Source organism: Dermacentor andersoni, chromosome 10 (genome assembly GCF_023375885.2).
Source record: "Dermacentor andersoni chromosome 10, qqDerAnde1_hic_scaffold, whole genome shotgun sequence".
NCBI classification, from domain to species: Eukaryota; Metazoa; Arthropoda; class Arachnida; order Ixodida; family Ixodidae; genus Dermacentor; species Dermacentor andersoni.
Genome location: NC_092823.1, coordinates 101,399,427 through 101,416,434, shown reverse-complemented (window position 1 = coordinate 101,416,434; position 17,008 = coordinate 101,399,427). Strand labels below are relative to the sequence as shown.

At 44.0% G+C, this 17,008-nt stretch overlaps 1 protein-coding gene across 1 annotated transcript in view; it reads right to left on the bottom strand.

Annotated features, from left to right (window-relative positions):
- Nucleotides 1–17,008, bottom strand: part of LOC140213476 (uncharacterized) — a 70,574-nt gene that overhangs the window by 36,869 nt on the left and 16,697 nt on the right. The window contains exon 5 of the mRNA XM_072284725.1: nucleotides 16,642–16,710. Coding sequence (XP_072140826.1) covers nucleotides 16,642–16,710 — 69 coding nt within the window. The remainder of the gene's footprint in view (nucleotides 1–16,641; nucleotides 16,711–17,008) is intronic.

The following is a 17,008-nucleotide window of genomic DNA, read 5'->3' as shown; positions in this document are numbered from 1 at the left end:
GAGCACACAGCTCACGAGTACCTTTCGGGCATGACAACGAGCACACAGCTCACTACGACGAGCACGCCACGAGCGCACTCTAGCAACCGACAACCGCTGCTTATAAGCACTTGGTCCCCCCCTTCATTCCAAGCGAACGGAAACGTTCGTCCAGTCATCGTTCGACGTCACCGAAGATGACTCGCCCTTTTGGAGGAGGCGGGCTCACATACACGTGTTGCACAGGTTTCAGTGCCGCACACGCACACAGGTGTAAAGGTCCGGAGCCGGCGTCAGAGGGGCTTCGTAGAACTCTGCTCCGTCCCGGGTGGCGCTGGCGGGTAGCACATCCCTGAGCTGACCCCCGCCACGTGGCTGCCGGTTATTCGCAGTTCTCTGAAGTGCGCCCCGTCCGGTTGGTTAGGAACATGTGCAGCGGGCTGAAATAGCTGGCACGTTGTCACCCCGTACGGCCATTCCTAACAATACTAATTATTCTGGAATTGTGAAAACGTTGAGCTGTGTGGGATCTGTATGGTGCATTATAAACATGACGAATGTATTTCTTCTGCAAAAGATGAATGCGTTGCAGGCTAGAGGGCGCTGAGGTTCCCCATACGAGTTGACTGTAGTTGAGGTGAGAATAAAAAATGGAGTTATAACGAAGCAATTTAGTTCGTGTTGATAGCTGATGGTTTAATCGGCCTATCCTACCGGTATATGGGGCTATCTTTGTCGTTAGATAGTTTATATGATCGTCCCAAGAATATTACAAGACAAAATTACGCCCACACATTTGAAACTCTCTACAATATCTATGTTGCGGAAGTTCAGTACTATTGTTTGGAGTGGTGGAATGATTTCGTTAATTGGTCGGAAAATGACTGCCTTAGTTTTCTGCCCATTTATTCGTAAGAGTTTGATATTGCCCATTTTCCCAGCACGTTACATGCGGAATTTCAGAGATATTTTTTCCTTAGAAGAAGATAGTAGTATCATCTGCATAAATAATAAATCTTGCATCAGGTTTTATGTTTACAATGTCGTTTTGATACAAATTAAAGAGGAAAGGTCCTAGTATCGTACCTTGTGGTACACCAATTTGGATAGATTTAACTGCAGAACAGGAACTAGTTTGCTGAACCATTTGGTTTCTCTGTGACAAATACGACCGTATTAGTTGTAAAGCCTTACCGCGAACTCCATATTCATGTAATTTTTGCAATAATATTTTGTGATCCACCGATTCGAAAGCATTTGAAAAATCGACAAGTACGCCAAGTGCCATATACTTTTTTGAAACTGTTCAAGTATAAATTATTTCTGTGCAAGAAGCGCCAGTTTAGTCGATTTATTTTTGGTGAGGCCTCATTGATGTGCAGCTAGCAGTTCATACTTGTTAATGAATTTGTATAAACGCAAATGCAAAAGTTTTCCAAAGACGTTCGAAATCACAGTTAGTATCGACACCAGCGTGTAGTTGCCCAAATAATTTCGGTTGCTTTTTTATACATTACAGTTACCTTTGCTATCTGCATTTTGGTGGGAAAGACAATTCACGCATGCATTAAATATATTAGCAGGACTTGGTGCCATGATATCACAGACATGTTTAACAGGGCGCACCTGGAGTTCATCGATATCACGGCATGTACCGTTTTTTAGGCTCTGTATCACAGATATTTCTGGAGCTATCGCAGGCTGCAGAAATATAGAGTCACTGTTCGGAGTGTTCATGCATTCTAAGGCGGCGGGCAAGCCACTGCTTGTTCGTCTTACAAAAGAAATTGTTAAATGCGTCCGCTAAATCGTTTCCAGGTAATTCTTGGCCATTGAATTGTAGTTTCGAAGGCGGGGTGTGAAAAAAACGGCGGTGTAGTAGCATGTTCAGTCGAGGCCATAATAAATCAGGTCTGTCTGTCATGTTCTACGCTTAGAAAAGGAAGGTGGTACTCTTTTCGTGCCCATATAAGTTTTTGGTCAATCGATTTCGGTTGTTTTTACAGATGGTTAGGTCCCCAGGCGTTAGTGTACTAAGAAAATGTTGCTAAAGCTGTTCTCTTATTTTCCCTGTGTGCCCAAATCTGTTGTTGCCCATGGCTTCCGTATTTAGCGACTTCTGTGGTGAGACTCTAAAGGAAAATGAGAGAAATATAACTTTTTAAATTGATCAAGAAATACATTATACCCTTCATTTGCGTCAGTTAACTTGCTTTCATTTGTCCAGTCAGCTTTTAGAACCTCTTCGCAAAACCTGTAAAGCGTAGCACCTGTTATTGTCTGATAGTACATTTCCTCATTATTGCTTGTCTGTAGTTTACTGCCATTCGTACAAAGGAAGGCAGGCAGGTGGTCGCTGATATGGTGGTACGATATCATTCCTGATATTGCTGTGTATAGTTGCGAGTTTGTATTTGGAAGGTCTAGCACGGAACTGGACTCAGTAGTGATTCTAGGGGGTTCAGTGATTACATTGTCGAAACCATTGTAACTGATAACAGCACTAAAATCTCTTGCGCATTCGTAATAGAACGTATATTGATGTTAAGGTCTTCACCGGCAATCACAGCAAAATTATTTTCAGTAATAAATGTTAGAAAACAGTAATAAAATCCCAAGAACTTAGTAACGCTGCCGCTCGGGGGGCAGTAACAGACAGAAAGTACTGTTTTGCTTGCATGCAGCGTAAGCACTTCAACGTCAGGCGTCATCAGGCAATAATGATCCATAAGTTGACATTCGATATTTTCCTCAACCAAGCCAGCAACTCCGCCCTCTCGCGCATCGGATCCATCTCGGATCCGTCCGTCCGTCCGTCCGTCCGTCCGTCCGTCCGTCCGTCCATCCATCCATCCATCCATCCATCCATCCATCCATCCATCCATCCATCCATCCATCCATCCATCCATCCGTCCGTCCGTCCGTCCGTCCGTCCGTCCGTCCGTCCGTCCGTCCGTCCGTCCGTCCGTCCGTCCGTCCGTCCGTCCGTCCGTCCGTCCGTCCGTCCGTCCGTCCGTCCGTCCGTCCGTCCAATCCAATGTTACCGCACTACGGGTTTCTGAGCGTTTCCCTGCCTTGCATTTCGTAGGTACGGGCAGGCTTCGTGGCGGCTGTGCTAGACGGCGCCGAGTGTTTTTAAGGAAGCGCGAAAGAGAAGTGCCGCTTCAGCACATGTCTCACACATACCTCGATTCGGCGGTGGTGATACGCTGTGTTGCTGTTTTGATTAAGTGTTAACGCGTCAGCACCGGCAATCATCATGAGATGGGTTCTGCTGCAATTTGTTTACTCTACGCAACGACACGAATGTTAGGCGCGCGGGTAACATGGTTGCAAACATATAACCAATAATCCTATGCCATGTTTTCATTAAATGCGGTTTTAGCAGGCGGCTCCTTTCGACCAAATATTAAGACTTTTCAGGTCAAAAGTGCCTTGCCATTCATTTATTTTCTGGAGTTGAGCTGAAGACTTCTCATGGTTTCTTTACCGCGGAGGGAAGCGGAGTAGGGGTGAAGTATATCACTTATCCTAGCATATATTCTATACGGAATATAATTGTGCGCTAAAAGCTTTAGGGCGTGTGTTTAATTGGTTCGGAACAATGTGATACGCTTTTCTGATTTACTCGGAAAAAGTATGGATGGCTTCATTTGTTGTAATGGATATGACCTCTGAAATGGTACTTCGTAGTTTCGTATCGCTTATTTGCATTCTATATGCTCATCACGTTTTACAACCGTTCACAGTTACTTGCAGAGGAACCAGAGTGAACCTTGCCATATAATAGCTTGTGAATTAAAGGCAGGATTAGAGATGCGATGGAAATGTGCAGCCGGGAATTGAATGTACGCGAGAATACATCTTATGAAACACGTTTACTTGGAAAAATAATGCAGAGGTTTAGCGAACTCTAGTTAGTTTTGCGAGGTGGGAACATGAAATTTATTCTACGAAGTGCACCTTTGCTTGATGAGCACCTGACCTGTGTCTTCCTTCGTCAATATCAGAAGTTATGCTTTTTCTCAAGCGCTAAGGCGGCTTGTTTTTAAGGAGTGCTTGCGTGAAAAATATTTGCGTAAGCATTAGAGCACTCGTTATGAAAACTTGTACCTGTGGGAACAAGCTTGTTTCTTTAGTATATGTAATGTTTTCGTCTTATCAAACATGTAATTCCCAACGAAAACGCATTCGAGTTTGATAACTGGGGTGTTTTTGTCAATTGATTCTTAACCTTCTGCGAATCAGTTTCATCATTTCGTAGCTTTAAGGCAATTGATCATTGGTTAGGCGAAACACCTGGTCTCAGTGAAGGTTTGTATCCTACTTGAAGGCAACACACACTCTGATTTAGTGCCGACCACGTTTTCCCAACTCGGCATTTGTTTGCTTTTTTTACCGTGAACTGTCTTTGAAATGCTTTGTGTACAAAGTGCATGAAAAACGCTTGCTTTCTAAAATGCGTTGCCGAGCTTGAAATGCGTTGAGTGGAGTACGACAGCAATATTCTCATTATTATCATATTCGCAGGTACCTTATAACGCTATAAATTGAAGTAGTTATGTATTTCGCTATGACAACTGTACTCCCTTCACGAAAAGCAACCTCCTTCCCCCCTGATAAAAGAAGAGAGAAAGATTGCTTTATCTTAGCTAGAAGAATTAAGGGAAACTTGTAATACCCGTACAATAAAGATGTATAAAAAGCAGTCAGTAGGCATACGTGTGCTATTCATTTTCAGAAAACAAAATGTACAGCTTTCGGATGTGTTTAGCTCGGCGATTCTGTGCCTAGATGCTAAAAGAAGCTTATGATAGAGCGTCATGCAGGATTTGAATATACACTGGTTGCGTGATTACGAATGCTCAAAACTAAGGCGCACGTTATTACACCATAACAGAGACAACTGCAGGACATATGCTAGATTTATAAATAACGCAGCTGTGTATTTCAATTACCATGGGTTTCCGCATAATAAAGAAAACAAATTTCCTTTGTAGACAAGTACATATATGCTTCCTGTGATCTTTAAGGTGCTTTCCAGGTCTGTTTAATGGAGTTGACTAGCTGAAAATATTTATTAGTTTTTTTTTGGTAATGCGCATGTCCAACTGGGATAATACAGTGCAGTTTGTAGAGAGCACTTATAGGGAATAATCATGGTAACCAGCCTCATTTAAAGGCGATGTGCAAAGCTGCGCGCCACCTTTAACAAAACGTTTTTTTTTGTAGTGCTAATAACTATCACGACAGCTTAATTGGGTGACTAGGCAGTCTGTGGTCTAACGCCTAATCTCTTTCACGCCAGCTTACTTAGGTAATTGGGCAGTCCGTGGTCTAATGGCTAATCTCTTTCACGCCAGCTTAATTGAGTCACTGGGCAGTCCGTGGTCTAATGGCTAATCTCTTTCACGCCAGCTTGATTAATTCACTGGGGAGTGCGTGATCTAATGGCTAATCTCTTTCACGCCAGCTTAATTAAGTTACTGGACCGTCCGTGACCTAATGGCTAGGTTGCTGTGCTGAGGGAACCGGGTTCGAGACCAACCGTCGAGGCAACTTGGGTCACTCAGTGTGGGACACAGGGTACGTGCCGCTCTTCATCGAATCTCTTACACGCCAATTTGGGTCACAAGAAAAAGAACCTCTCGTTGATCTCTAACCAGTAGCAGTACGCTCTACTTATTTAAGCAATGTCACATTGCTAGCAAATATATGGAATTCTCTGCTGCATAATTACTTACGATGTGTGACGTCAAAAGAAAAAAAAAATGACTCGCCATTCCAGCCGTACGAAAGTGGAATGTCCAGGGAAGCTCTTGAAAGCCACTAAAACTGCTGAGAGGGGTACGTAATGCATTATGGCTTTAGACTAATGGTAGTAATACCATTTTAGAATAATTATAGTAATGTGTGTAATGGTAGTTTTGATAGCACGCGGTCGTCCATAGCGCTGCTGCAACAACATTGAAATCAGTTGATAGGCTGGTTAGTTTACATGCGAAAGGCTAGGGACGTCACTCCCCACGTCGAAAACTGCCGTCGCCGCGGGAGCTTGTGCAAGAGTGATCTTTACCGGGAAACATATGCGGAGAGTGCTACGTGCTTCGCATTGCATGTAGGCAAAGGAGTGCCTTATCATCGGGAATTTGGTTCGGATGCTTGTTTTGAGCTTGTTTTTTATTGAAATGTTCGCTGTTCTGTATGTTGTATGCGTGATTCCAAATATTCTATGCACTGTTCGTTTCATTTGGCTAAGTGCCTGTAGGCTCTGCCTTACAGGGCTATGAGCCAGTGATTATGATATTTTCATGTAGACGTTATGCCACGAAGAAATCCCGGGATTCTAGCCATAGACAGCTGCAAGTTGTTGCAGATGCTTACCCAGTATTGTTGCCAATGCTAAGCAGCTGTCTTTGTCGCTTCACCTTTCTTTGCAAGTAATTAGAAACCATAGAGTGCATAGAATCTCATTTTCTAAGCATACCGTTTTCGATATGACGCAGATGTTAGGACGAGCATCGATGCAAGCATGTACCGAAACACAGACTGCCATGAGACTATGTTTTAGAAGTGCCTGTACCCCAAAAGACAAATTAGTTTTAGCTCTATCAAATATCGTCGATGCGAAAGATCTCCAATGCTTGCGGGATGCACTTGCGACGTCGTAAGAAGTCACTCTGCTAAGTACAGCACCTGTCTCTCTAAATGTTAGAATACAGTATGTCTGTAGGACTTCATAGAAATTGCGCGAAGCGGTACAGTGGCACAGACTTCAAGCCTTCTTCGTGAAAAGGTTGCGTGCTTTAACAGATCACGAGGAGGCAGAGAGTTGCAATGTTGACTGCAGAGGATGCTGGGCATGAGTTTGTGTGACCTAGTAACTAGTCATAATGTCGATCTAATTTTCACAATACTCACGCTCCTGTGTCGTTGCTTGAACGTCACTACGCTGTTCAGTAAATACAGTCTATTTGTGCCTCTGCAAGCGGAATGTTCATCCATGAACTTGTAGTTCCGGTTATCAGTGACGCGGTAAAACTAACTGCTCTTCAACGTCTCTGAAGGCACCTCAGAAGGCCAAACTGATTTTGAAGAGTTTTTTTTTGAAGAGCGGTTAGGAGCTAGAAACCCCTTTTTATCTGCTACAGCAGTTGAGTACTTGCAATTTGAGTGATCGAAACAGTGTTGTTTCCGCACGTCTGTCTGTTCCGTTGGGCCGCGTCATGCGTGAGTGTGCCCCTGCCGTTGTCGCTGACGTGGTGTTGTTTCTTAGCCTTGGTGGTTTTCGCGCAGCACGGCAAGCCTTGCACAAAATTTGCGGCCATCGGAAGTAATGAGGAGACTAACTGTTCTCACTGGTATCACGCACTTCGTTGAACAACAGTGTCTGAATCGTATAAATATGCGCAAGTCAACTAGCGATATTGGAGGAGATTAGTTTATTTATCGGATTCTTTACTTCACAGCGGAGTTTGCGGATTTTTGTACAAAAAGGCTTCTTCGCATTTTTCAGTATAGAATTTGCGTTTCACAATTCTTGCGGAGAACTTTCAGCTTAACTTTCGGACCTTTCTGAACATTTCCTGAAATAGAAAAAAAGAATAGAAAGCCCTATAAGACTCGTCTGTTTACATATAATTGTCACTTCTCCATTCATGAGAGAGTACAAATTTGAGCAGCACATTATAAGGCATAGAAATTCCTAGAACAGTCGTCTACTTAGAGATGTAATCCTCGCTTCTGCGTGAAGGAGCGAGTACAAATTTGAGCAGCACATGGCGGTCCTTTAATTTTAACTATCTGTTAACAACATCGAAATTCCCCTAGTCATGAAAGGTGAACTGGTGAAACTTGTTGTACATGAATGTAGACAGTGGGTCTGTCTCAAAGCTGAATTGCGAAGTGAATTCATTAATTTAGCCTTGTTATCGAAAGTTATATGTAATAAATGGAGCCAGGAGAAGCAACATTGAGTATTTTGAGAACTATGATATCGGCATATTTCTCACTGTAACAACAGATACATATTGAACTAGTGAAACATTACTTAAAAACATTTATTGCTGTTTAATCTGAGGACGGAACAGTAGGAGGCGACGTGGTCTTCGAAGATGCAAAATGTACCTGGAATATTTAAATGGATCATGCACATTATGTCCTCTTGTCGTTTCAGAAGTTTGTCACATGAGTTTAGTTCTTTTGCCTATCATCATCATATCATCATCATCATCATGCGCCTAACTACGCCCACTGCAAGGCAAAGGCCTCTCCCATACATCTCCAGCTACCCCGGTCATGTGCTAATTGTGGTCATGGTTTCCCTGCAAGCTTCTTAATTTCATCCGTCCACCTAACTTTCTGCTAGGCTTCCCTTCTCTTGGAATCCAGTCCGTAACCCTTAATGACCATCGGTTATCTTCCCTCGTTATTAAATGCCTTGCCCATGCCCATTTCTTTTTCTTGATTTCAACTAAGATCTCATTAACTGGCGTTTGTTCCCTCACACAATCTGCTCTCTTCTAATCCCTTGTAATGTACACCCATCATTCTTCTTTCCATAGCTCGTTGCGTCGTCCTCAATTTCAATAGAACCCTTTTTGTGAGTCTCCAGGTTTCTGCCCCGTAGGTGAGTACTGGTAAGACACAGCTGTTATACACTTTTTTCTTGAGGGATGAGAGCAATCTGCTATTCGTGATCTGACAATGCCTGCCAAACGCACCCCAACCCATTCTTATTCTTTTGATTATTTCAGTCTCATAATCCGGATCCGCAGTCACTACCTGCCCTAAGTAGATGATTCCCCTTACCACTTCCAGTGTGCCGCTGCCAATCGTAAACTGCTGTTCTCTTCCGAGATTGTTTAGACCCACCCCTCTGCTTTGCCTGTCTAAGTCAGTGAGCATGCATAGCAATTGGTCCCTTGACCTAATAAACATGGCAATATCATCAGCGAATCGCAAGTTACTAAGCTATTCTCCATTAACTCTTGTCCCCAATTCTTCCCAATCCAGGTATCTGAATACCTCCTGTAAACACGCTGTGAATAGGATTGGAGAGATTGTATATCCCTGCCTGACGTCCTTCTTTATTGGGATTTTGTTGCTTTCTTTATGGAGGACTACGATGGCTGTGGAGCCGCTATAGATATATTTCAGTATTTTACATACGGCTCGTCTACACTCTGATTTCGCAATGCCTGCATTACTGCTGAGGTTTCGAGTGAATCAAACGCTTTCTCGTAATCAATGAAAGCTATATATAAGGGTTGGTTATATTCCGCACATTTCTATATCACCTGATCGATAGTGTGAATATGGTCTATTGTTGAGTAGCCTTTACGAAGTCCTGCCAGGTCCTTTGGTTGACAGAAGTCTAAGGTGTTCCTGATTGTATTTGCGATTACCTTAGTAAATAATTTGTTGGCAAAGGACAGTAAGCTGATCGGTGTATAATTTCTCAAGTCTTTGACGTCCCCTTTTTTATGGGTTAAGATTATGTTGGCGTTCTTCGAAGATTCCGGTATGCTCGAGGTCATGAGTCATTGCGTATATAGGGTGGCCGCTTTTTTTATGACAATCTGCCCACCATCCTTCAACAAAAATCTGCTGTTACCTGGTCCTCCCCAGCTGCCTTCCCCCTTTGCATAGCTCCCAAGGCTTTCTTTACTTCTTCCGGAGTTACTTACGGGATGTCAAATTCCTCTAGACTATTCCCTCTTCCATTATCGTCGTGGGTGCCGCTGGTACTGTATAAATCTCTATAGAATTCCTCAGCCACTTGAACTATTTTATCAATATTTGTAGTGATATGGCCGGCTTTGTCTCCTAAAGCATACATCTGAGTCTTCTCTATTACTAGTTTCTTCTTCACTGCTTTTAGGCTTCCTCCGTTCCTGAGAGCATGTTCAATTCTATCCATATTATACTTCCTTATGTCAGCTGTCTTACGCTTGTGGATTAACTTCGAAAGTTCTGCCAGTTCTATTCTAGCTGTACGGTTAGAGGCTTTCATACATTGGCGTCTCTTAATCAGATCTTTCTTCTCCTGCGATAACTTACTGGCATCCTGTCTAACGGAGTTACCACCGGCTTCTATTGCGCATTCCTTAATGATGCCCATAAGATAGTCGTTCATTTCTTCAACACTAAGGTCCTCTTCCTGAGTGAAGGCCGAATACCTGTTCTGTAGTTTGATCCGGAATTCCTCTATTTTCCCTCTTACTGCTAACTCATTGATCCGCTTTTTATGTACCAGTTTGTTCCGTTCCCACAAGTCTAGGCTAATTCGAGATCTTACCATCCTATGGTCTCTGCAGCGCATCTTGCCGAGCACGTCCACATCATGTATGATTCAGGCTTAGCGCAGAGTATGAAATCTGTTTCATTTCTAGCCTCGCCATTCCAGCTCTTCCACGTCCACTTTCAGTTATCCCGCTTTCGGAAAAGGGTATTCATTACCTGCAAATTATTTCGTTCTGGAAACTCTACTAATTCTCCCCTGCTATTCCTATAACCTATGCCATACTCCCCCACTGACTTGTCTCCAGCCTGCATCTTGCCTACCCTGGCATTAAAATCGCCCATCAGTATAGTGTATTTTGTTTAAGTTTACCCATCGCCGATTCAATTTCTTCATACAAGCTTTCGACTTGCTGGTCATCATGACTGGATGTAGGCGCGTAGGCCAGTACGACCTTGAATTTGTACCTCTTATTAAGTTTCACAAGAACTGCCACCCTCTCGGTAATGCTATAGAATTCCTGTATGACACCAGCTATATCCTTATTAATCAGGAATCCGACTCCTAGTTCTTGTGTCTCCGCGAAGCCCCGGTAGCACAGGACATGCCCACTTTTTAGCACTGTATATGCTTCTTTTGTCCTCCTAACCTCACTGAACCATGTTATATCCCATTTATGCCCGCTAATTTCTCTAAAAGCACTGCTAGACTCGCCTCGCTAGATAACGTTCTAGCGTTAAACGTTACCAGGTTCAGATTTCTCTTGCCTATAGAGCGGATAAAATGCCTCATAAATGAGTTTCCTGATTTCAAATGAATTAAGCGAAGACGAGATTTTAAAAAGGTGTCTAGACTGATCAATCTAGTATATTGCACAATATGAGGCTCAAAATTGGACAACGGCCGCAAATTTTGTTGCTTTCTTAAATTCAACACCTTACGTATTTACAAAATTTTGATGATGTCTTATGTACGCAACAGTAACATTAGTTTTGTGGGAGGAGCTTATGATTGGAAGGAACGATAGCTGAGCCGATCCTCGCTGCAGATTGAAAACTAGGTTTTACTAAATAGAAATAACGATCCTTCCTCTGTTCAGTTTAAGAAATGCTTTATAAAGTAGGCATGTCGGTGGTGCCTTCTTACCGCCCACCCCATAAGAGGGCTTCGAAGGAGGAGACACGACGTAATGCCTTTCTGTGTAGTATCTCCTTGTCGTGTTGTCGATCATTTACGTACGTTGTGCTAAATTGAGACTGTGCAATGATGGTGGAAGTGAGGCTGCGAAATCAGTTGAAACAAACTGGCTGCTGCGTGAACTAACGTGAACTAATTAGCCGCTCTAAGGCACCCTAACTGTCCGTTGACAACACTGGGCGTATCCATGACATTTGCCGCTGTCTGCCGACGTTATCAAAATTATCAAACTGCCCATATATATATATATATATATATATATATATATATATATATCTCCCCAAAAGCTCGCTCGCTTACCGCGTTCACTGGCCTCTAGGCGTACCGCGCGCTGAGTTGACGAATGGTGCTAGGCGGCAAGCGATAACGCGGATGCGCGAATAGACTTGACGCTCAGAAAACAAAAATTACGAAGTCTGCAAGCTGCGCACATTCCATGCGGACTCAGAGATGCTCGTATAGGGATCTACACAAAGCCCTGTAGCCCATGGGACGTGTCGTGGGCTAGGCCCACAGGTCTATGACCTTCGCGAATAGAAAGCAAGAAAAAACTGATTTCTTTTCATTCTCGCCAGCGCGTGCCTCGAGCAACCCGAGCATGCGCAGGAGCGTGGCCAATTGGGGCTGCAACACAGGAAGGCGAAGCAGCTGCTATGCGACCTTGTCCACTCTTTGTTAAATATATGCATTGCGAAGTTTTCCGTATCTGTAGGTCCATTTGTAAACGTTATAGGGAAAAATTCCGACAGAGCGCATGTCACGGTGGGTCTCGATTGTAATACGATTAGCATTGAAGCAATATAGTAGCACAAGGTAATGCGACCGCTAAAGCGCGTTATCGATGAGGCGTGTACTGCAGCGGGATTTCTGAGCAGGACTCTTATCGCGCGCCATCTAGCGGCACCAACGTGAAACCGCACGTGACCTCCGAGATGCGGGGTGCGCCGCTGCGTGCGAGCGCTGAGAACTTGTTCATCGCTAGAGGCATACCCAGTGGCACATACCCAGCCATACCGGTTGGCGTGCAAAAAGTTAAACAATTATCATAAATAATAATTTTTCGTCACTCGAAAGCAGGCATACTGCCTTAAATTATCAGCCCTGCAAGGAGGACGAGCCCTCCTCAAGGCGTCTAATATTAGAGATTTGCACCCCTTTCGTGCGAGGGAAAATGAAAATTACGTTGTAGACTCCAGAATGTCGTGGACTGCAAATGCATCAAGCACACTATCCTGCTTCGCGGGTATCGGCTCTCCGGTGAGCTTATCACAACGTGCTTGCACCGGAGGCTGCTTGATGCGTAAGTCGCAACGACCATGGCGGAGCTCCGGGAGCGCTTCTAGATAACGCAGACACAGCCGCTTGTGAAACGAGTGGTAAATTAGTGTACGTGGTGCGCGCACATAAGCGCTAAGCTTGCGATGGCACCTGTGGCGGCGCTACCTGGAGGCTAAGTGAATGTGTCCAAACCGCGTGCAATTGCAGGCGTGAATTTTACTTGACCAGTAAACTTGAAAAGTCAGCCCGCACAGAAAACCTACATCGTGTTATTCACGCGCGCTGTAATTCGTGCTATTCATCTCCAGCTGATCTTGCGCTCAACGGCCGACAGTTTCTCAGAGGCTTCCATCTGTCTTGCTGCGCAGCGTTGATTTCCCCACTGTGGCTTTCTCTGATAATGTGCTTTTCGTGAACTTCGTGCGGCGTTTATTTGCTTGCTTGCTTGTTTGATTGGTTGAGCAATGCCCAAAGTGAAGTTAGCCCTAAGTATTACTTGAGCGGGTCCCACGGAATTCAGTACTATTCATCGCGTTTTGTGTGGCTCTTTGGGGAAGCGAGATTGGCGATTAGATATGAGCGCATCGCATTACGGAGAGTTTCTCTGCTAACATTTACTCCTTCTTGGGGTTAATCTCGGAAGCTTACAGGGTGGTCACTGAAAGATACCTTATGGAGAGCTCTTTAAAGGTGACTTCTAAAATACGGTCCCATCTGCACGGTCCTAATGAAACCGAGACGATTAAAAACAGTGAACCACTGACGTATTCATATTCTGCTCCAGATAAACCAGAAGTCTCGACACCTGTTCCCATTTATTCCACGGCAAACGGCTGGCGGCACTTTCCGACTTGCAAACTGCCACCGAAATGTTTCGAACACATACTCATAAGCTTAAAGCATGGATACAACTTCGAGAGATACAAGAATACCTCTGGTATTGCTGGCGTAATGTTCGCCAATATTCACACGCTGTATCACTGTGTATATGTTTGATATTCTCTAGTAAAACAATTATCGTATGCGTGCTATATGGGCGCTGTTCTTTTCGAATTTTTTGAGAATACGGTGATTTTGTCCCGTACGGCTGCGGTGGCAAGTACTTTCGTGCATGAATTGTGAAGCACTCCGCACTGGCGCAGTGCAGGGCGCCTTACACTGGAAAGCTTAATCTGTTGCCGTACGCCGAGGTACTTAAATCCTATAGCGAGTACCCTAAAGAGTATGTGCGGGAGTACCCCGCATTTTGTAGAGCGCAATTACCAAGATAAAAAGAAATGTCGAACGACCTTTTCAGTGTGTTGATGCACGCACCGTGTCTCTTGTGCGCGCGAGGAGTGATTTTACCACTTGATTTTGGAAGACAAACATGGGAAACTCACTCCACTTACTCCCTTGTGTAAAGCACTCATAAAGAGAATGCCAATCGGTAACAAGCAGCAGCAGTGCAAAAGAACACCAATGTTCTCATTATAAGGTTGTCGCAATGGATATTTTAGGCCATAAAGAGGGATGAATGTTTTTTTTTTTTTCATTTGTGGACAATCTTGCATGATAGGAGTGCGACAAAATATCCTTCCCCCGCGAAAACGTCCATCTTTTGCCATATTAGCATCGTCTGATAAAAACTTCCCTTCTAGCGCATTCGTTCGTTCCTTTGTTTCCTTTCCGATTCTTCGGATGTGCGAAGATTTAGCAGCAGAAGCGAGCGTATAAAGAGGCGAAATAGGCGAGGTTATAAAGGGGACAAAGAAGAGAAGGAGAGTGTAGAAGAGTAATTGATCGTACAAACCTAGAGACGGACAGAAAACAATAATCAAGGAAGTAATCTATTCCCTCATTCGAAATGCTTACTTACCAGTGGCATCATTTGCGGCTTCATTGTGAGCGGTTAGATAAATTTGTTTAGAAGACTGTTGCCCCCATCAGCCAGTCTCAGGAAATGTATAGGCTGACGGACATGGCTAGTTATGGCAGTACTAAACCGCACATTTTAAAATCTGTCTCGTAAGTTGATCCGCGTTGTACTGTTTCCGATTCAGGAAGGAGACGGATCCGTTAATAATGCCTACAGACTCATAAACATCATGCCCACGACATCTCTTTGTAGCATTTAAAAACCAGCATAAGTAAGTCATCTTCATGTAAGTACAAATTTCCTTCCAAAGTTGAAATTAACGAAACAAATGGTTTTGCGTCCTAAAGGCACAACATACTGAGCACTTGATACACGCCCGATGAAGCTTTTTATCGGCGTTGTGACAGGAATAATATATATTGCTATAGAGCTGTGCTGGGTGCGCGGGAGAGCACCATTGTAAATGCAAAAGAACGCAACAATCCGCTGCGCATATTTGAAAATCACATCGAAGCTGTTGCACAGTTTCCCAAAGAAAAAAAATAGAAAGCATGAGGGGTGAGCGAACATTCGAAATACAAATGGACTATTACACACTAACTATGCGTATTCGTATTCTTAACAGGAACTATTTCGTATTTTAGAATATGCAAAGCTAACCGAATATTTTGCAACAGATGGTTAAAATAGGCTTACTGTTCTCAGTGCGCTAGACACAGTGTCGCAAATTATCAGAAGTAAAACTGCGACAGAAGTTTTCAAAGCAGTGCAGAATCAAAATGGATAATGGAAGCTTTATTTTAGGTTCCGCGGCTGAAATCTACGAGACAACCCGTAATTTCTGCTGGTAGTTTGTCATTTATTGTTTTTCGCCGTGTAGTTATGTAGCATTGTTATCTTTTATGCAAAAACCATTATTACACTTTTTCTTGCAAATGAGCCTTTTGCATATGTGTACGTCATACAAGTCTATCAACAGTTTTTGTTTCACTTCTGATTTTTTTTCAAAAAAATTTACCTGCGTTTTTGGAAAGCTGGTTATACAGGAGCTACTCATTCTTACAAAGCTTGGTCGCAACTAGTCTGTGTTGATGTTCGGAGGCTATTCGCACAGTTTCTTCAAGGACCACTCAACCAGACGCCATTTCAAAATTCGGTTTGCACTGAAGCTGTAAAGCGCCATCTAAGATGGCGTTCCACCGATATAATTTTTCAGATCGCTTCATCTTTGGAGGAGATAGGAGAAATTAACTGTCCTGTTATCATGCCGCCAGGAGGCGACAGTCACTGCCAATGGAGACGCTCTCCCTATGCCACTAGTACCGTTCCCAAGCGGTGTTCCTCCCACGTCTCCTCCCACACAGGACCCGAGGGCCGTACGTGGCGTAAGCACTGCCTCATTGTCTGCGGCGTAGCGGATTGCGCATTGGATGAGTAGTCATGCTGTGTGACGAAGAGGATTGTGTGCGTGTGACAAGCTCTGTAGCTGGGAGCGCGCTGTGTTGAGAGTGCTGGAGCGGGGCGCTTGCTTTCGCATTTCAGCTGTATTCACGCGCCAATGCGCCATATTACTTTGCGGACAAGACTGTCTGCGCGTCTTGTGTACTCTATAGGCTCGTTTGTCAAAGACTGACAGACCTGCTCAAGGGCCCTTTCATGAAAACTAATGGTCTTGTGCGTAAGCCGATCCTTTGTCCCTGTATGGTAGCGGTCTCTCTTGCAATAGTCAGTACACGTGTGATACCTAATTATACCGAAATACTGTTCGATATTGGATTCGATATTCGGTACTTAATATTCGCATTCGATGCGTGTCCGGCACACGCACGCACGCACGCACGCATGCGCACACACACACACACACACACACACACACACACAACACGCACGCACGCACGCACGCACGCACGCACACACACACACACACACACACACACACACACGCACACGCACGCACACGCACACGCACACGCACACGCACGCACAAGCACACGCACACGCACACGCACACACACACACACACACACATTCGCCCACCTCTACAACACATCGATATTGCGCAACACGAGAAGGAAGTGTTACTTACCCGAATACCTCCTGCAAGTTCTTAAGGTGAACCTGATGAATTTTTCCACGCCTGAAGGGGCAGCCCAAACTAGTGGCGAAAAAAAGCATTCACGACTTAGAATTACAGTACGACAACTTGGGCATGGAATGTGTTGAATGTTGCTATTGCGCAAAGAATTATCAGCAAATGCAGTAGTTTTCGTAAACAAATTAATGCGTTTATAACGGTTAACAGCCTTTCTTGGTTCAAATTCCTCTTAAGTCCACATGCACATGTTTATATATGCGACTGGTTTGCGACACGACTTCGTTATTTGTGGTTAATGCAATAAACTACGTTTTTTTAAAGCGCCTGCGATGACACCATGTTTTTCAACCTCCTCCCC